This window comes from Delphinus delphis, chromosome 11 (genome assembly GCF_949987515.2).
Source record: "Delphinus delphis chromosome 11, mDelDel1.2, whole genome shotgun sequence".
Lineage (NCBI taxonomy): Eukaryota > Metazoa > Chordata > Mammalia > Artiodactyla > Delphinidae > Delphinus > Delphinus delphis.
This window is the reverse complement of record NC_082693.1, coordinates 77,407,644-77,428,649: the sequence shown is the minus strand read 5'-3', so window position 1 is coordinate 77,428,649 and position 21,006 is coordinate 77,407,644. Positions and strand designations below refer to the sequence as shown.

Below are 21,006 nucleotides of genomic sequence, written 5' to 3'. Positions count from 1 at the left end.
AATTACTGTTTGATTAAGAATATTGTTTTGAATATTTACTGTTAATGTTAGGTTTGGGGGCTTTTCTGGAGGTGAGAAAAACGAAGTATGCAGTCTCATAATATGGTAGCGGGTCTTTGTAAATGGGGGTTGAGAGTTGGGAGAAAATCTATTTTAAATAAGAAAACATACCTTTTCCAAGAAATAGACTTGGGCTTCCCTGGTGGTCCAGTGGTTAAGACTCCATGCTTCCACTGCAGGGGGCGCGGGTTCCATCCCTGGTCAGGGAAGTTCAGCAGCTGCGAAAAGAAATAGACTATGACTCATTTTCGTGGCTCTAAGGAAGAAGGTCACAGCCAAAATGATACAGTATTAGAGCTATTAGCTCTGCCTTTTACACTCAGTTCTACCTTTTACACTCATCTCATTTCAGATGTAGAAATACAGAAACTTTCTAAAGTGGAGCCTTGACTGTTCAGGCCGTGAAACTCTTACGTCCAGAATTGAGAAGCTCATAGAATTAAGCAAGTTTGCCTGTTGTTGAAAAAATCATAACCTGTTTTAATGTTCTTTGAAGTCAACCTGTTAAAATAGTACAAGCTATTCATTATTGCTCTATGAATGAGGGCAATCTGGTCATCAAAATGTCATGGGCGTTTCTTACTCATCAGATCAAGAAGTGTCTATAAATGAGATTGATAGCAGTTTGAAGCTAATGAGGTTAAAGTGGTTAATGGTACGATGATGGAGTCATAAAATCTTCCCCCAAATGTGTCTTGTCCAAATTTTTAAATTGAAAATTAAAAGGAAGGAAGGATGAACACACATGGAGTGCCCAGCATTTGCTGTGGTAACTAAAAAAAAAAATTTCTTTGGCTCCCAAAATCCATGTACTTTCCCAAATTGTGGAAAACAAAAAAATCTTCAGAGAACAAGAAAATCACTTAGGAAAGGACTTTGAATTCAATAATTAATGTAGAAGAAGGAAGCCATGTTAACTTATTTAGAAGCTCTTGGAGGTGCATATTCTGCACTGTAATTGTATGAAAAATAGGCAAATGCTGGGCAACACGGTGATACCAGGGACTATACCTTTCTGCCACTTGTTAGCTGTGCAGTCTTGGGCGAGCATCTTGACATCTCTGAGCTTCAGGACCTCACATACAGAATGGGGATAGTAATAAGAACCTTACTGGGGTTATTAATAGAATTAAATTATATATTTTAAAAGTCTAGTGAAGTTCCTGGAATATGGGCATAAAATAAATGGTAGCTAATATTATTAAAGTAATTTTTCAGTGGTTACGGAAAGGTTTATCTGAAGGTATTTTTTTTAAGTCAGATACATACTGTATGCAATAATTTAATTACATACCTTTTATTTTATACAACATCTTTGAGGGATAATGAATCAAACCTAAGTCTATTTCAATTTTCTTTAAAGGTGCAGACACAAAAAGGACTGTCCATGAATTTATTAAAGACCACAGAGACAGATTTATGCTCGAGGTAGTTAAAATAATTTCTTTCTCCCATTAGCCAAATAGAAGACTTCCTGCATATACCTGCCAAATTTTCACCTGGACATTTTATTTTTCCATTTCATGCCCCAGATACATTGCCTTTCCTACCTTGAAGATCTAGCCTCTTCTAAACCCACTTCATTCGGGGCTTTTGTTCTCATCATTCCACCAACACCACTTCCATTGCCAAATTCAAATGGTCATTTCACAGTCTTCCCTCTACTCACTTCCAGCAGGTATTGGCCCAGGTGATCACCCTCCCTTGAAACACTTTCTTCAGCTGGTTTCTGGGCCTCTCTATGTCTTGGTTCTTCCATGGCACTGGCAGCTCACTCCTTCATAATTTTCTTGTTCCTCTTCACCCTGATCTCCAAATGCTGGAATGACCAGGGCTCACACCTCACCCCACGCTCTATCTACCCTTCTCCAGGCTGGAGGCTTTAAATTCTACTGCCCTGTTAACAGCTTCCAAGTTTACTTCTCTAGCCTGATCTTCTTTCCTGAACTCCAGACTCACAAACGCAACTCCAGACTCAACAACTGTAATCGTAGTTCTTAACATCTCTACTTAGATGCTCCATAGGCATCTCAAACTTTGCATTGCCAGAGCTGCCCCTGCTATACCCTTCCTGCCCCTGCAGATTGGAATCTCAGGCAGTGCTCCCTATCTCTGTAAACAGCAATTCCATTTTTCCAGTTGTTTATGCCCAAAATATTGGAGTTATCCTCAACTCCTCCTTCTTACAGCCCACACCCAAATATCCTTTGGAATATATTTTTTTCCAACTATATCTGTAATCACACTATTTTTCATGACCTCCTCTGCTGCCACTGTGGTCCGTGTTGCCAGTAGCTCTCGCATGAATTACGTTAGACCTTCTGAACACAGGTCTCGCACGTTTGCTCTCTGAACTCAGCCTGTCCTCCACACCTGCCCCTCCTTTGCTGAAAACCTCTGGTGACTTTTCTGGTCCCCAGCTCACTCGCTCTCTGACCTCATTCCTACCACTCTCTACTCTGTCACTCTGCTCCAGCCACACTGGCCTCCTTGCTGTTCCTGGGACACACCAATCATGCTCTTGCCTCAGGACTTTTGCACAGGAGGCTTTTCCTTCTGGGAGGAACACTTCTCCCTCAGATATCTGCATGCTTTGCGTCCTACTTCCTTCCAGTCTCTGTTTAACGTTCACCATATCAGTGAGGCTTTCCTGGGCTAAACCCCTGCCCTTGCCCACTGGACCACTTGTTCTCCTTTAATCGACACCCTTGCTCTACTAGAATGAATACTTCGTAAAAGCAATGCTGTTTATTTTGGTCACTGCTCTATCAGTACCACTTAAAACAGACCTAGGGGGCTTCCCTGGTGGCGCAGTGGTTGAGAGTCCACCTGCCAATGCAGGGCACACGGGTTCGTGCCCTGGTCCGGGAAGATCCCACATGCCGTGGAGCGGCTGCGCCCATGAGCCATGGCTGCTGAGCCTGTGCTCCAGAACGGGAGAGGCCACAACAGTGAGAGGCCCGCGTACTGCAAAAAAAAAAAACAAAAAAAAACAGACCTGGCACACACCAGGCACTCAGTAACTACTTGGCAAACAAAGTAATAAATGAAATATCTTGGGGTTTTAAACTTGGAGTATCTAACTTTTGGTTGTTGTTTCTTTAAAGTTATCTCATTTCCATATTCTAATCCATTTATATTATAATATATGTGGCTTTGTTTATACTTTATTTTTCATGCATGGCATTAAAAACCCAAGTGGATTCTTATATTATGTACTAAAAAAAAAAAAAGCAGCTAGCTATCAAGGTTGTATTTGGGGATCTAAACAGGATGCTCTGAGGCTGGTTAAACACCCCCCCACCCTCCTACCCCCTTGGAGGAATCACTGGAACCTGACTCTCCCATGGTACTTCCTACAGGAAAGCTTTTGTGGCCACAGACAGCCCAATTTCCCAAGGCCCAGAAAGTATTGGAGGGACACTGAATAATACTAAGTAGACTTGCTCTTTGGAGCGATATGGACCACCACCCCCTTTTTTTAGGATAGAGCCTGAGGGGATACGTAGCTATTTTGATCTGCAGAACCATTTTGGAACAACATTGAACCTCTTTATAAAAGTGAAAGAAAGGCATGAGTCCCCGTTCTAACTATCCTGAAAATAAAATCCCTACATGCAATGAAGGCTGTAGCCCCAAGATTGGGCATACTGTTATTTCTAATACAAGTGATCACAGACCAGGCCAGTTATTTTTCCCTTTGTTGTGAGACCATGGAAATGTGCTAGAAATGTGGAATCATGTTCTTGATGCACTTCTGTTTTCAATATTCCTAGTATGCTCTGTCAACCAAAAGAAACACAATTCAGAAGTTTGAAAAACACACAATAATGAAGGAAAGACAATTCATGAAAGCAGAAAAAAAGCTCGAAGAAGACGCAATGGCCTTTGAAGAGTTCCTTCGAGAAAACGACCAGAGATCTGTAGATGCTCTTAAAATGTTCGTTTTTTCACTCTGGCCAGATCGCCTTTTTCCCTCCTTCTTTCTTCTTTTTAGTTTCTCAGAACACAGCCCAATACAAAGCAAACTAACAAATCTGTTTCTTTTCAGGGCAGCACAAGAAACTATAAACAAACTCCAAATGACAGCAGAGCTGAAGAAGGCGAGTATGGAGGTACAGTTGATGAAAAGGTGAGGCCGGGCACCGCCTTCTCCTCATCAAGTGTCCTTGCCCCACTGAAACCTACTTGTGCCTGGCAAGACCTCAGTGGGACTAATCCTTATCAGTTGATGATTTCATAAGTATTATCACATTTTAAAAATAAGTAATCTGTCGATCAAGGATTATCTCTACCTGGGTGCCAGGACACAGTGACCTCTGGCTGAAACATTTCTCTAACTTGTCATTACAGAAACCAAGAAATTAGTTGAAAAGAAGTAAAGTAATGTTAGGGGTAAACAATAAATTATTTTCTAAGTGTCCTTTTATCTTCATTCTAAGGCACTGTTCTTCCCCCATTTTACCATCTCTGAAATTGGGGTGCTTTTATATTTTTACAGTCATCTTACAATTATAATTGGGAGTATTTTTTATATTTATACTTACACTTGGTTGAAACTAACTTGGTTGATATTAAAAACTGGATTTATGTACCAATTTTTCTTAAGTCAATCTCCCAAGGCAGTAGAAATAAAAGCAAAAAATAAACAAATTGGACATAGGCAAACTTACAAGCTTTTGTAAAGCCAAAGGAAACAATAGACAAGATGAAAAGACAGCCTACAGACTGGGAGAAAATATTTGCAAATGATGCAACGGACAAGGGCTAAATTTCCAAAAAATACAAACAGCTCAAATAAGACAATAACCAAAATACAACCCAATCGAAAAACGGGCAGAAGATCTAAAGAGACATTTCTCCAAAGAAGACATACAGATGGGGACTTCCCTGGCGGTCCAGTGGTTAAGACTCTGCGTTCCCAATGCAGGGGGCATGGGTTCGATCCCTGGTTGGGGAGCTAAGATCCCACATGCTGCCCGGTGCAGCCTAAAAACAAAACAAAACAAAACAACCCACAGATGGCCAACAGGCATATGAAAAGATGCTCAACATCTCTAATTCTTAGAGAAATGCAAATCAAAACTACAGTGAGGTACCATCTCACAATGGTCATAATGGCCATCATTAAAAAGTCTACAAGTAGGGCTTCCCTGGTGGCGCAGTGGTTGAGAGTCCGCCTGCCGATGCAGGGGACACGAGTTCGTGCCCCGGTCCGGGAAGATCCCACATGCCGCGGAGCGGCTGGGCCCGTGAGCCATGGCCGCTAAGCCTGTGCGTCTGGAGCCTGTGCTCCGCAACGGGAGAGGCCACAACAGTGAGAGGCCCGCGTACTGCAAAAAAAAAAAAAAAAAAAAAAGCCTACAAGTAACAAATGCTGACGAGGATGAGGAGAAAAAGGAACCCTCCAACACAGTTGATAGAAAGGTAAATTGGTGTAGCCACAATGGAAAACAGTACAGAGGTTCCTCAAAAAACTAAAAATAGAGTTACCATATGATACAGTAATCCTACTCCTGGGCATAAATCCAGAGAAAACCATAATTCGAAAAGATACACACACCCGATGTTCATTGCAGCACTATTGACAGTAGCCAAGACATGGCAACAACCTAAATGTCCATTGACAGATGACTGGATAAAGAAGCTGTGGTACATATACACAATGGAATACCACTCAGCCATAAAAAGGAATGAAATAATGCCATTTGCAGCAGCATGGATGGACCTAGAGATTATCATACTAAGTGGAGTAAGTCAGAAAGAGAAAGACAAATACCATATGTCACTTATATGTGGAATCTAAAATATGACGTGAATGAACTTATCTACAAAACAGAAACAGACTAACAGACATAGAGAACAGGTTTGTGGTTACCAAGGTGGGGGGAGGGGGGAGGAGGAGGGAAGGATTGGAAGTTTGGGATTAGCAGATGCAAACTATTCTGTATAGAATGGATAAACAACAAGGTCCTACTGTATAGCACAGGGAACTATATTCAATATCCTGTGATAAAACATAATGGAAAAGAATATGAAAAATAATGTATCTGTATATATGTAATCGAATCACTTTGCTGTACAGTAGAAATTAACAAATTGTAAACTATACTTCAATAAAATAAAATTTTTCAAAAAAGAGTAAAAAACTTGGATTTATAATGACAAAAATTACAGGAGCAGGAGTTGGGATAAAATTATTCTAATACCAGCTACTCTTTTTAAACCTTGGATATTTTCTTCTATGGTCAAGTGGATGTCAACTTGATCTAATTTTAAATATCTCAAGAAGCTTCCTTCTGTCACATCCTTAAACAGAAATTTCACGATCCAGGAGACACTTGGTCTTGGTATCGAGTCATGCTAAAACTTGTTTTTTCTTTTTGAGGACTCAGTGTTTCTCTCTTTTCTAAAACTAAGTCCTAGACTTACATCCCAGACTTTTTTGGGAGGAAGACAATAGCTTGTCTGAAACACAGCAAATGAACTGGATGACAGTTTCTTGGAAACTATTGCTACTAACAAAATGTGTGTTTCAAACGCATTCTGGCTTCAGCAGCCTCTTTCGTCAGGAGCCTAAGGTTGAAAGTGCTCCAAGTTGAAGAATCCTGTCCTACCTTCCTTCCCTCCATGATGTAATTAGAAGATTCTCTTTATAGAACTAGAGTACCAGCCTCTATGTTTGCATAAAGTACAGTAACTATACACAATTGCCACCCAGTTAAACCTTCCAAACAGCCTGGCCATAGAGAACTTGCTTGTCGTTTATGTGTCTTGTCACACTAAGAAGGTGCAAAAGGTCATGAAAAACAGGCTGCTAACAGAGCAGAGAGATGCAAGCATCTGCTATATATTTCCTCTTCTCTTTTTGGGCTCAGGATGACCCACAGAGGCCCTCTGCTGAAGGGAGGGCTGGACATCTGTTTACACAGAGAAAGGAAGCTTATTCTGAAGCTTTTGCTTGGAAGCTGTGCAGTTGTAGCCATTTTAATCCTGTTCTTTGTAGAACATCAGAGAGGCTTTCAGTCTAAAAATACTGTGGTGGTAGAATGAGGGGTTCCCAACATCTTTTGACGGCTGATACATGAGCCCGCCATTTATTGACTCTTGAATATCACTCCCAGCAGGACTTAAGGGAGGTTCTGAGCAAAAGAAGTACTGAGGCTGAAGATAGAGGAGTAATATTGATAAGGGTATTGACAAGGGTATGGATAAGGCAGGCTCTGAAGGATAAGAGTGGAGCTCCCTTTCACAAGGACCTTCATTGTTATTTTCAACATTCCTTCTGGGTCCATTTTGTAACATGATTTTATGGGAAAGCAATGCGAGGCTGGGGGAAGGCTTTCTGTCCAAGTCACCGGGTATTGTTGAGAGTGTGAGCATCTGAGTCAGACAGACCCAGGTTTGTGTGCTGACTTTGCTCATTTACCACACAGATGACTTCGCAAGTCATTTATTTCTTTTTCCAAAAGATAGGAATAACAATATGTATTATTATTATTATCATCAGTATTATCCTGTACTGAGGATGAAATCATACATGCAATGTGCCCTGCATATTACCCGGTCCATAGATGCTCGCTGAGTGTTAGTTTCCCTTCTTCTTCTTACATAAGTGCCATCTTTTGCTGTCTTCTAATTTCTCCCTATGTCTGAAATTTAACACAATATTTCCTCAGAAATAAGGAGAGTAAATCTATTGTTACCAAGCAAGGGCTCACTGCCTGATGCACATAGCACCCAATACTATGGCACGGGCTTTTGAGAAATGAAAGAGCTTTACTGCGAGGTTGACTGACAAGGAGGCAGGAGGCAGGGCTAAAATCTGTCTCCCTGATCCAGGGTTTGGGGCGAAATGTGAGGGGTTGGGGGAATAAGCTGATTGGCTAGTCTTAAGTCAGTCCACATAAGCTACTCGAGCTGCTAGAAGCCAGATTTTCCTCATTTAAGGACTCTTCTCTTTGTAAAGGGCTCTGGTGGCAACATTTCTATTCTTTAAGTTCGTAGACTGAAGATTCTTTGTTCTGGGGTCATCCTGGAGACATGGGTTCCTGTCTAGCACATGCACGGTGCCGTCTTTAAAATAACTCAAAGTTTGATGAATCAACAACCTATTTGAGGCAAACCAGTTTAAGCTGGTCAATGTTGTTGTTGTTGTTGTTTTTAATATTTATTTATTTATTTTTGGCTGCGTTGGGTCTTTGCTGCTGTGCGCGTGGCTTTCTCTAGTTGGGTTGAGCGGGGGCTACTCTTCGTTGTGGTGCGCGGGCTTCTCATTGCGGTGGCTTCTCTTGTGGCGGAGCATGGGCTCTAGGTGGGTGGGCTTCAGCAGTTGTGGCACGCGGGCTCAGTAGTTGTGGCTCATGGGCTCTAGAGCGCAGGCTCAGTAGTTGTGGTGCACGGGCTTAGTTGCTCCGCGGCATGTGGGATCTTCCCGGATCAGGGCTCGAACCCATGTCCCCTGCATTGGCAGGCGGATTCTTAACCACTGCGTCACCAGGGAAGCCCCTGGTCAATGTTTTACATGCTGTTTCAGTTTCCTTTGTCTTTGTACACCTCCTCAGTCTTGAGGGAAAGAGGGCAAGACCGCCCTACCTGCTCCCTGCTGATTAAAGGGCTTAGATTTTTATAAGAGGAATGAAATTGTTTTGCACTTAAATGTAACTACTTATGAGTCCCACCTTGAACTCTTACGTCTTGGCAATCATCATGCGAGCTGGGGAGGCCTTTTTAAAATAAAATGCAGACAATAAGTACAAAATTTGATGAGTAAAAGGATTAACTCTAAGATACACAGAACTATAACTCCTAATTTTAACAGTCCTTCAAAAATGGACCTTATTTCTTTGGGAATGCAAGAAAATATGTTATTTTGAGTGATTGAATTTGGATTTATATAGGCCTGATCTGGACTCAGGTTGAAGCTGTCTGCATTTCTCTTCCTGGCCAGGTGGAGCCTTAGCTCTCCTGTTTCTTTTGGAGAAGTAATTTAAGGTCAGTTAAGGGTTCACAAGTGTAATGAGCGTGGGGAAATCAGTAGTGGGTTTCCCTCCCGTGTTAGGACGGTTGGGTCCTCCTGTTTCCTCCAGTCCATGGAGAGTGTGCCCTGTTTGGGAATTGTCCATTCCACTCAGGTTGCAGCTGATTCTCAGGGTGTTGATTTTTCCAAGTTTTAAGGAGGACCCAATCCCCTGAGATTATGCAGTGCAGGGGAATGTCTGTGGGAAACATTTATGGACTAGAAACATATTTAGATATAGCAGATAAAGTAACACCTAGAGACTGTACACATTCTATAGTATCTAATTCTTTTATAGTATGATCATTTTCAAGACTACAATAATACTTAGTCTTCGGGAAGTGTCTCCCATATAACATTTCATAAGGGCTCAACTGGAACTTACTTCTAGGGGCTACCCTTACCCTAAGCAGGGAAACTGGTATAAGACCTTAGCCCAAGTTAAGTGGATTTCCTTACATGTTAATGCAATTGTCTTTAAAGGTACGATTCATCTTTTCAGTCTTTCCCGTAGACTGAGGTCTCCATGAAGCATGTAACTTCCATGGTATTCTGAGGGTTGCAGACACCCCTTGAGTTACCTCTGTTGTCATTTAATTGAATGAAGCAACCCCAAACGAGGGATAATTTCTTTCAGTAAGGCCTCTGTTACCTTGGAAGCTTTGTCTGTCCAACGTGGAAAAGCTTCGACCCATCCTGTGAAGGTGTCCACAAATACCAGCATATATTAAAGTCTATTTGCCAGTCATTTCCTGGTTCTGTCTGTCGGGTTTGCACCCCTTTTATTACTGTGGGTGGCCCGGTTTTAGTATTTTTCTGGCGCAGATCCTGCAATTCTGTATTACCTTTTAAATGGTCCTTTGCATCTGTGGACCAACAATAAACTGTCGTAGACAATGATAGGTTGCCTCCCTCCCATGATGCATTCCTTGATGTAGATGAGTAGTAATTCTTTCCATTAAATGAGCACTAGTCCCTATTCAGTATAAATCCAGCCTTGTTTGGTTGTTTGGTACTGATCACCCTTTAAGTCTTGAGAATCAGCATGAAATCCCCCTTACTCTGTTCTCTCTGAATCCATTTCTAAATACTGAGCTTGAACAGGAGTAAGTGGAATGAGTGCTAGGGCCTTAGGATCTGGGTTTGGGGTTCTCGCTGCCCATTTTGTAGCCTGATCAGCCAGAATATTTCCTTTAGCTCTATTAATATCAGTCTTTAGGTGGCCCGGGCAATGTACTATGGCTACTTCTTCCAGCATTATAATAGAGTCTAATAAGGCCAGTATCTCCTCTTAATTTCTTCCCTTCCTGATGTTAGTAGATGTCTCTCTTTCCACATGGCCCCATGGGCATGCATGACAGAGAAGGCATACTCAGTATAAATGGTTACCTTTTTCTTAGCTCTGAGGCACAGGGCTCTTACGAGGGCTGTGAGCTCTGCCTTCTGGGCAGACGTACCTGGAGGGAGGGCTTCTGCTTCTAAGGTTCCTGAGGAGTTACTACTGTGTACCCCGCCTTCTGGAGTCCCCAGTCCACGAAGCTGCTCCCGATCATAAACATATTCATATCTGCATTTTCTAAAGGCTGATGAGTTAGGTTAGGACAGCTAGAACAGACTTCTTCAGTCATTTGTATGGTATGAGATGCCTTACGGCATTCCACAGTGCACTTAATGGCTCATTGTCATTTCCTTCAAGAGCCTCGTACAGGGGTTTGGCCATGAGTCCAAAGTTAGGAATCCAAATATTACAAAACCCAGCCGTTCCTAAGAATCCTAGCAATCGCCTTCTGGTCGTGGGTACAGCTACCCTAGCTAACGCTTCCCTTCGATCCAGCAATAAGGGATCTTTTCCTTTTGATAACTCAAATCCTAGGTATTTTACAGTCGGTTGAGAAATTTGCGCTTTTCCCCTGGAGACTTTGTCCCCAGTCTGCCAGAAAGTTTAAAGTGAGGGTTGCATTTTGGTCTGAAGTTTCCTTAGTTTTACTAGAAGCAAATATAAGGATTTGGCATCACGGGATGTATATCCCCTACAGTTTGGTTAATGGCTTTCAAATTCTGTACAAAACAATAATCTCTGGCCCTGGGTTTTTGTACCAGCAGGATTGGAGAGTTATATGGGGATTGACGAGGTCCGATTAATTGGCATTTAAGAAAGGTGGTTATCAGAGGGTTTACACCTTTCTTTGAATGCCTGTTTAAAGTGTATTGCTTTAAATTGGGAGCCTTGGTGCCTGGATGGAGTTTTACTACTATTGAGTCAGGCATCTTGACTCTCCCTGGCCTTCCTGCAGCCCAAACATCCGCGCTTACCTTTTGTGGAATTTCCTCAAGGACGGGTCTCCCAGTTGTAATAGTGCAGCTCAGAGGGCACAGGTTTGATCTGGGAGTACTTTAATGTCTGGTGAGAAAATCATTTAATTTTGTTAGTAGATCTTGCCCCAACAAGGGAATGGGGGCATCAGGCATGTACAGAAAGCTGGGCTTTAAATATGGTTTTTTTTCCGGTTACATAGATCAGAGGTAGAAAAGGGGGGAGTGCACAGATACCAACCCCCTGGGTTGACCTTGGTCATCTAGATCGGCAGGAACTTGTCTTAAGGGATATTGCCCTGCCTGAGGCAGAGGACCACGTGGACTCAATTGAATACGCTGGCATGTACGGGGAGGGGAGCCGATCCCTTCTGACTCTCTGGTAAGGAGGGTATGAGGGTAGGGCTGGTTGTGGCTGTAGGAGGATTGCTGGTAGAAGTCTTGGCACGCCACGCAGGACTTCCCCCTTCATATGGCGGGAGGGCCACAGGGCGCCCAAGGCGAAGCCAAATGGAGTAAGTCGAGATCATCATTAGGCTCTGACTGCAGGCAAGACAGGCTTTTCCTGAGGGTCTTGCCTCTGAACCATGATTTTACATCTATTCTGCAAATTCTTATTGTGATATAAAGACCTAATTTGGTTACACTGCTGAAAAAATTGCAAAATAAGTTAGAAAAAACAGTCAAGTGACTTGTACCTGCTACCTCTTGATCTGAGGAAAGTTGATATTCACAGTGCAAGGCAGAGCTGATGGTAGGACAGCCAAGATTTCTCCATGTGGAAGTCCATCCTCTGGAGGAAAAAAAAGCCCCTTCGTGAAGCAGGAGCTCTGTTGTTGGCTGACCGGGCTGCCTCCATCGTTGTGCTCCAAGCACTTTACTTCTTGGCCAGCAAAAACACGGAAGAGCCTGGAACAACTGCCGTTAGCAAATGCCTGCTGCCTCTTCCCAGCCTCCATGGATTGGGCCCGACGTCAGTCTTATCAGAGACTCGACGTCCGTGGGATGCAATGCTGGCTGCACCTGGAAAACCCTTGAGTTCATGGGAGATGAAGGAAAGCACCAGGGTTTGCCAATCTGGGGCTCAGGGCATACTTTGTTCCTTTGTAGGAAGCACCTGGGCACACTCAGGGCTTGCCCCCTCAATGATTCCACCTTAGTGCTGATTCTGAGGGGTTAGCTGGCCCCCCTGAGAATGGACGTTTGGAGAGAGTGTGCAAACAAGCAACTCATAAGTCAACAGTTAGCCAGTACCCCAGGTTTCAAACCCAAGAGCTGAGAACAGTCTACGGATTGCAAACCTCTAGAAAATGGCCTTCCCTCACTCCCGCCGACCCCACCCCACCCAGAACAGCAGACAGCCTCAAGAGGTGTGAGGGAGAAAGCAAGAACCGTACAATTTGGGAACCAATTTCTTCTCCTAGTTGGTTTCTGGAAAGAAGCAAGCAAATGAAGTAGTGACTATTCACAACTTGGCTGTATGAATTCCCCCGAGAATCCAACGAGGAGTCAAAGATGGCCAGCATGGATGTGAGGGTTCACTTAGGGAACACTGGAAACTTTCCATTAGAGGTGATTGCCAAGAACTGTGGCTTGAAAGTCACGCATGCTACCAGCTGCTGAGGAAGCTGCCCGGCAGCTCCAAGACTGTAGTCAATTTGGCCAGAGGCTCCTAATAATTCTCCCCTGTGTGCTAAGGGCAGGCTTGCCTATTGCAGAGGGGCCTGTGAAAGTCCAGACTGTCTCCCTTGCCAGTTCAGAAAACTTACCCGATGAGGAGGAGGGTGAGAGAGGTGACTGGACCACCTTGAAGAAAGTGAAGTGAGGAGGCTGTCTTAGACTCAGTTGGAGCTGAATTTGAGAGAGGAATTCAGGAAGATACAGGCTGAAATACCCAAGCCCTCACTTCCTTTCTGAGCATGTTGGTGTTTAATCTTCCTGGTAGACGACCAAAACATTTTACCTCCCCAGCAGAGATCACAGACGAGCTAATCTAGACGTCTGGGCTATTTCTAGGTGGAATGCATTCAGCCCAAGGCCTCCATGTATGTAGTCCATGGCCTTAAGCACCACCACCAATGTTTGTTCCTCCAAGCAAACTTTCCTTTTACATAGAGAGAGACTTAAAAGCAGTTCAATGCTAACTCCCTGTTAGTTTGGCTCATGCAAAATAGGGTTAAAATTCTCAGTAAGGGAAAACCAAAATGTGTCCAATTATATAGAATTCCTTTAACCCAAGAACAGGGTATGTTCCTCTGGGATGGAGGATTTTCCTGCTTTACACGCCCTCATTTCTCCTTTACCCTCTCACCCCAACAAGGTAATCAGGGCTGGTTCCATTAAGAATACACCCCTGTATCAATACCTTCGGGCAATCATATTAGGGACAAGTGAGAAAAAAAACCCCACACCTCCATAAGGCAAGGTTTCTAGCCAGGGAGCAATGTCTTTGGTCTCCTGAGTCAGAGGGCCCTCATTCATATCTGGTTTAATAAAGTTCTGGTACAGTCATACAAGAGCCAACCGCTGTCAGCCAATCCTAACAAATAAAACAGTCAGACACAGACAAACATAGATAAACAATGAAACCAAAGGCCTGGGACTCTAACCCCATCCTTTGAGTACCTCAGTGGCTAGAACCTTTTATATTGTCTCCCTTAATATGGGACTCTAACCCATGATCTTGGCCTTGGGACTCTAACCCAAGGTTTGGGAATCTAACCCAACAAAAATCTCCCCAGGTTGGAGCTCTAAATTATAATCCCAACAAGGTTATTAGACAGGCACAGGTGCATTTTAATGAGCTTACTCGCCCAAAAGACCTCTGATCCAGGAGTTGCTTCTTTTCTCAAAAGTGAAAGTAGCACCAAGGAAGCTGGAGTGCCGGGCTGGGGAAGCAGGAACCTGATAGGTGACCCTCTAGACAGATTCGGTCTAGGTAGCCACTCTGGATTGGTGGCAAGGCACACACTCCACTAAGGGCCACAGTGCCTCTGGCAGGCACTCAGAAGACCTATGTCCTTTTGTGGTCGCCAAAATTGTTCCAGGCAAGGGCTCGCTGCCCGATGCGCATAGAAGCCAATACTACGGCACCGGCTTTTGAGAAAAGAAAGAGCTTTATTGAGAGGTTGACAGGCAAGGAGACAGATTTGAGAGGCTTGCCTCCTGTCGATTTGCCGCTCAACCTCTCAGTAAAGCTCTTTCTTTTCTCAAAAGCCGGTGCCATAGTACTGGCATCTATGCATACTGGGCAGTGAGGCCTTGCCCAGTAACACGATCATCAGTCTATTCTATGTGTGCATATCCTCGGGCATGTTTTATTCAAATAACATTCCTACAGGTTTCTTTTTATAAATTTATTTATTTATGGCTGCATTGGTTGCTTCTTAGGGGCTTTCTCTAGTTGTGGTGAGCAGGGGCTACTCTTCGTTGCAATATGCAGCCTTCTCATTGCAGTGGCTTCTCTTGTTGCGGAGCATGGGCTCTAGGCACGTGGGCTTCAGTGGTCGTGGCACATGGGCTCAGTAGTTGTGGCTCGCAGGCTCTAGAGTGCGGGCTCAGTAGTTGTGGCGCATGGGCTTAGTTGCTCCGCAGCATGTGGGATCTGCCCGGACCAGGGCTTGAACCCATGTCCCCTGCATTGGCAGGCGGATTCTTAACCACTGTGTAACGAGGGAAGCCGTCCTACAGGTTTCTTGCCTCTTGTCTCATATCTTATTGAAGCCCATTTTTTTTTTTTTTTTGCGGTACGCGGGCCTCTCACTGTTGTGGCCTCTCCCATTGTGGAGCACAGGCTCCGGACGTGCAGGCTCAGCGGCCATGGCTCACGGGCCCAGCCGCTCCGCGGCATGTGGGATCTTCCCAGACCGGGGCACGAACCCGTGTCCCCTGCATCGGCAGGCGGATGCTCAACCACTGCGCCACCAGGGAAGCCCGAAGCCCATATTTTTATGGCCATATTTACAATATTTGTTAAACAAATTATTATCCAAATACATGACCAAGAAAATGACTTTTGTAAAATGTTTTTTAAAAAATGAACATGATTTCACACAGGTATATCTAATCATATCTTTATTTCTTTTGAGTAGTGAAATAGCAAAAACAGAATTCCTCCTTAAAGAGTACATGCACTATGGATTTTTTCTGCTGAAACTGTCTCCAAAACAATGGCAAATCCAGCAAGCAACGAAAAGGGTGTCAAAGAATAAAGAAAATGTGAATGTCAAGCTTCCAAGTATAATGACAAGTAAGTCCCATATTCTTAAATTCAATTAAGTAAATATCCCTAATTCTAAAATATTCTGCCTCAATGTTTGTTTTTTATTAAATAGTCAGAATTTTTATTTTAAGCAGAACCTGAACAATCCCACTATCCCACTATCTCTGGTATTATAAATTATTAATTTGGAAATTCAGGTTAATTTCAGATATGAAGCAATAAAAATCTATACATGGAGGGCTTCCCTGGTGGCGCAGTGGTTGAGAGTCCACCTGCTGATGCAGGGGACATGGGTTCGTGCCCAGGTCCGGGAAGATCCCACATGCCGCGGAGCGGCTGGGCCCGTGAGCCATGGCCGCTGAACCTGCGCGTCCAGAGCCTGTGCTCCGCAACGGGAGAGGCCACAACAGTGAGAGGCCCGTGTACCGCAAAAAAAAAAAGTATTTGTTTATCTTTCTAGATGAACCTCAGAATCATTATGCAAAGTTCTACCTAACCCAACACCCAACTCCCTGACCAATTTTTTGTAACATTTTTATTATAATTCCATAAAACATAATTAATTTCAGAAAAATTGGCAGCTTTACAAAATCAACCTTCCTATCTAAAAACATGACACATTTCTCATTTGTCAAATCTCCTGGTCACACAATTAAGGTTAGAGGATCTGGAGTAGAGTGTAGGGGAGGGGGGTGGAGGAAGTAGGTAGTGGGGTCAATGTCTTCTTCTCTTTAAAATCTTGAATATAGAAGTCACTCAGTTTAAATAACATCCCTTAACAAGACGTTTTAGTAATATGTGTTCCAGTATCAGTCTAAAAGCTTAAGATGGTAATTTATGGCGGTGGTAGAATCCACTGGTTCTTCATCCATTTTCTTTCCTTCCCCCACTCACCATGTATATATTGGAGGCATACAACGTATCGGGTTCTTTTTAAGACTCTGAGTACACAAAGACCAATAGGACATAGTTCTGCACCCTGGACCTATACTATACAATACAATAGGGCAAACGATACAGCAGTGATAGTGAGGGGTCTGGGAGCAAAAGCAAAAAATGTGATCTATGCCTGAGGTATTTAGAACAGTCTTTTTATATATATATATATAAATTTATTTATTTATTTTTGGCTGTGTTGGGTCTTCATTGCTGCACGCGGGCTTTCTCTAGTTGCAGTGAGTGGGGACTTCTCTTGTTGTAGAGCTCGGGCTCTAGGCATGCGGCCTTCAGTAGTTGTGGCGTGCGGGCTCAGTAGTTGTGGTGCGTGGGCTCAGTAGTTGTGGCGCATGGGCTTAGTTGCTCCATGGCGTGTGGCATCTTCCCAGACCAGGGATCGAAACTTTGTCCCCTGCATTGGCAGGCGGATTCTTAACCACTGTGCCACCCGGGAAGTCCCAGAAGAGTCTTTAAGAGGAGGTGATGTTTGAGCTGGATTTTGAAGAATAAGTAGGAACTTCCCAGGTAGAGGGTGGGAGAGTGGGACCTGCTGTGGTTTCAAGACAGAATAGCAGAAAGGGTGACTGGAAGTCACAAGAGCACAGGCATGAGGAAGTGTGGCCTGGCTGTGGGGGGGACCTGGGGGTCAGTGGATGGAGAGACCCAAGACCAGTTTTGCCCACTTCTCAGTTTCAGACCAGGGTCAGGCCCAGACACTGGTGTCAGGGGAATGAGTGCATGGGCGACTTGTATGGGCCTATGGTAGGTCTCTCCACAAGGTGTAATAATTGAAGTCCATCATTTTTATTTTATATATTGATCTTTTAAAATCTCTGATTAGAAATATGTATGATTAGGTAAAAATAGAACCATGGTTTATATTTCACCATCTATGTCCCTGATTTGTGACCTTTAATAGTTGTGCCACGTTTTTGACAAAATGCACCCCCCCACCCCAAACAGTGCCTTTGATTTTATGCTTGGAACCAAAAGTAGTAGAATAAAAGAGCTCTATTTCCTATACGATTATTATTCTAATAATAATTTTTAAAAAGTAATGGGCATATCGGTGCAGAAAAAATGAATATCTTGTACCAAATAACAAGGACTCAGTTCTAATTACGTTATTTTTTTCACTTCCACCATCACCAATGACATGGACTTCGCCTGGACATTTTGAACAGCAAAACCGCGCAAGACGACCACTCCCACCCAGGAGCAAAAGAAATCATCCTTATCAAAGTACAGTACATATTGATTAACTCTCTTGAAAACTGTGAATTTTTTTTTTAAGCAAATATTTCTTTTAGCCTTTCTTTAACATACGTACCATGTATCCACACCCACCGTTAACAGATGCCGGAGGTAGTGGTTCTATGTGCTCCTGAGGTGACCAAGCTCTCATAGGCCTCCCTGCATCCTTTGATGAGGGCCTACAACTGCTATCTGCAGAAACTGCCTGCGCCCTGCATCTTGGGTCTTTGCCTCTCAGAATTCACTGCCCAGTTGTTTGAATCCACTGCTGACTTGTGTGTTTGCAATTTTACCATGTCATTCAAAATTGCTGCAATGAGACTATAAAGCATTTTTTGTTTCTTCCCTTATTTGATTATTGACTCATTTATACTCATTATTTCATAAATTGGTAGTTCTCAACCCTAGCTACCCCAGGGGAGCTTTTAAGAAAATATATTGATGTTTAGGATGGGTACACCAGCCCCAAAGGAAGGATCTGGGCCAGCACTGTATTATCCATGACAAAAGCCAACACAGATACTGTGCTCTGAATTCCAGGGACTCTGGGGTGACTGCACTTCTGTGGCATTTAGGAGTCACTGTTTTGTTGTGTTTTTAATTAAATTTTCATTTTGAGATAATTGTAGATTCACACGCAGTTGTAAGAAAAAAATACAGAGAGGCCCCACTACAGTTCACCCAGTTTCCCCCAATAGTAACATCTTACAAAATTGTAATATGATATCACAACCAGGATATTGACATCAACAGAGTCAAGACACAATCAAATACAGAATATCATAAGGATTCTTCATGTTGATGCACACAGTAATACTCAAACGTCACATTCATTCTCTCAGAAAGCTCACCACTCTCCTAGTTTCTTTCATTTACTCAGCACATATTTATTGAGTGCCCTGCAGGGCCAGCAATAAATAAAAGACAGTCTCTGCCCTCCAGGGGCTTACCATCTAGTGAGGGAGACAGACGAGGAATTTGTCAGTTACACTATAATGTGATAAGGCCATTGGAAGGATAAGCTCAGGGTGCCACAGGCATGCAAAGGAAGGACTCTCAGCCCAGATGAGAGGTGAGAGACTCAGAAAGCAAGGGCGGGATCAGTGAACACCCTCCAGATCAGGTGGCATCTACGCTGCTCCTGGTGAGGAGGAGGGGTCAGTGAGGACACTCTGGAAGAGGGAGGGGCCTTCTGGGACAGGGGTGACGGCGTTTGGCTCTGTTCAGAATGGCTGGGCCGCAGGGTGCAAGTGGGTGAGGCTCGAGGGGTAAATAGGTATTGCATCATGAACAGGGAAGCAGTGGTGCCATCCAAAGGAGTCTATGTTTTGTTCCAGGTGCCCTGGGGAGCCACTGAGGGTTTTAGCAAGTGTGTGACAGAGACCCAATCAGATCTGCATTTTAGAAAATTGGATATGGTGGTATTTTAAAGAATAAAATGGACAGGGATGAAACTAGAAATAAAATGGACAGGGATGAAACTCCTAAATGGACAGGCCAGTTAGGAGCCTGTTGTCACAGTTCATCAGGTGAGAGATAATGGACTGCCTCAACCAGACAGTGGCAGCGGGAACGAAGAGGGAAAGGCTGTGGGACACATCAGGGAAGTGGTATTGACAGGCGTCCCCTATACTTTGGGGGAAGTGTGAGGAAAAGAGAGTGGCCACAGACAACTCCCAAATTTCTAGTGTGGCAACCGGGTGTATGATGTTGTCATTCAATGATATTGGGAACACAGTAAGGGGAGCAAGCCTGGCAGGAGGATAAAGAGTGTGATTTTGGATGTGTCTGTTTGAGCTCCCCAGGGGACACCCAAGTGGATACTGGTGTCCAGTTAGAGGCTGGCCATTGAAGTCCAGAGCTCAAGAGAAAGAGAGAGAGATGTGAGAGTTAGTATATTAGCAGTGGTTGAATCTGTGAGAGAGGATGAGATCAGCCCAAAAGAATGGTTAGAATGAGAGGCAAGAAGGCTGAGGAACCAGAGACCCAAAGAAAAGGAACCCCAAAAGTAAAAGTATCAGAGAGGTGGGAGATTGATTAGAAAGTGCTATCACTGAGTCCAAGAAGAGTGGCATGGACAGCAGTACCAAATGCTTTCTCAGGGGATGTTTCCCAAATATTCATTTACTTCTATGGCCCTTTCTCAGTTTTCCTACAACTTATTTCCAATTGCCTAACGGGCAGCTCCAGGTAGGTTATTTTGTCCCCTCAAACTCAACATGAACAAAGCAGATCTTAATCCTGTTCTTATCCCATCCTTTAACCGTTTTCCTCCCTGTTAGTGCAACCTCCATTATTCCAGGCTCACAAACTACAAGCATTGGAGTCATCTTTGTCTCTTCTGTTTTGGCCCCAGTAGCTCTATTCTTGGTTACCATGAATTCTTTCTTTCATGCATCTCTAGATTCTCCTCCCAAGCCCCACCCATTTACTCACTTTTCCCATCATCACTACCCTCTACTTGAAAGTGTTACTTACCTAGATCACACCAACAGCCGCCTTACTCTCTCCTTAGTCCCTGCCCCTTTTAATATTCCAATCATTTTCAATTTATCCTTCTTAAAGGATTTTTCCAGAGCCACCTTGCAAGCCATATAATTATTCTTTAAGGATGTACCTCATCACCCACCCACCCCCAACCAACATTTCCTCAGCCTGATCAGAAGATATTTTAAAAGGTAAAATCTACTCTTAAAAAGACAAATATTGTGTTACTTGGAACACACGTTTTGTTTTGAGCACTAGAGCACATGTTTAGTTTCTCAAGAATACTGCCTTAAAGAGGACAAAGCAGATGTAGCAATGTAGATTGTCATGTGTTTGTTTTTTCTAAATTTTTTTAAAATTTGAAATTTTATAGATGCACCTCAAATAATTGGTATCATGTGGCATGGCCCTTCCTTGTGGTCTGTTTGCATATGTCACCCTTGTCTGGGACTGAATCTGATTTTCTTTTGCATACTCATGGAATCCATGGATTCCTGCAATCAGCAATTCCCTAAAAGGCTAAACAGGCTATTGAAAAGAACTATGTTACCGTTAGGTTCCAAAGACAATTTAGAAATGAAAGCAAATCTGTTGACAGAAAGTGGCTCAGAAATCAGGCATTTTCTTTTTCTTTTACAGCCGAGCTGAAAGTATCAGTTCAGAAGACAGTTCGGAATTCTTTTTAGATGATGATATGGACTATGATCTGGTAACC

At 43.4% G+C, this 21,006-nt stretch overlaps 1 protein-coding gene and 1 long non-coding RNA gene across 3 annotated transcripts in view; one reads left to right on the top strand and one right to left on the bottom strand.

Moving 5' to 3' along the window:
* The window catches only part of CCDC38 (coiled-coil domain containing 38), a 41,458-nt gene that overhangs the window by 6,857 nt on the left and 13,595 nt on the right, over nt 1-21,006 (top strand). For both annotated transcript variants that reach the window (XM_060025412.1, XM_060025413.1), the window contains exons 3-8: nt 1,424-1,488; nt 3,837-4,000; nt 4,112-4,192; nt 15,484-15,641; nt 17,735-17,792; nt 20,931-21,000. In XM_060025412.1, the coding sequence (XP_059881395.1) occupies nt 1,424-1,488; nt 3,837-4,000; nt 4,112-4,192; nt 15,484-15,641; nt 17,735-17,792; nt 20,931-21,000 (596 nt within the window). The remainder of the gene's footprint in view (nt 1-1,423; nt 1,489-3,836; nt 4,001-4,111; nt 4,193-15,483; nt 15,642-17,734; nt 17,793-20,930; nt 21,001-21,006) is intronic.
* On the bottom strand, nt 4-12,372 carry LOC132433964 (uncharacterized). The gene is made up of 3 exons (XR_009521242.1): nt 12,091-12,372; nt 11,393-11,480; nt 4-278 (listed from the first exon to the last, which is right to left on the bottom strand). It is a non-coding gene; the product is annotated as an uncharacterized lncRNA (long non-coding RNA).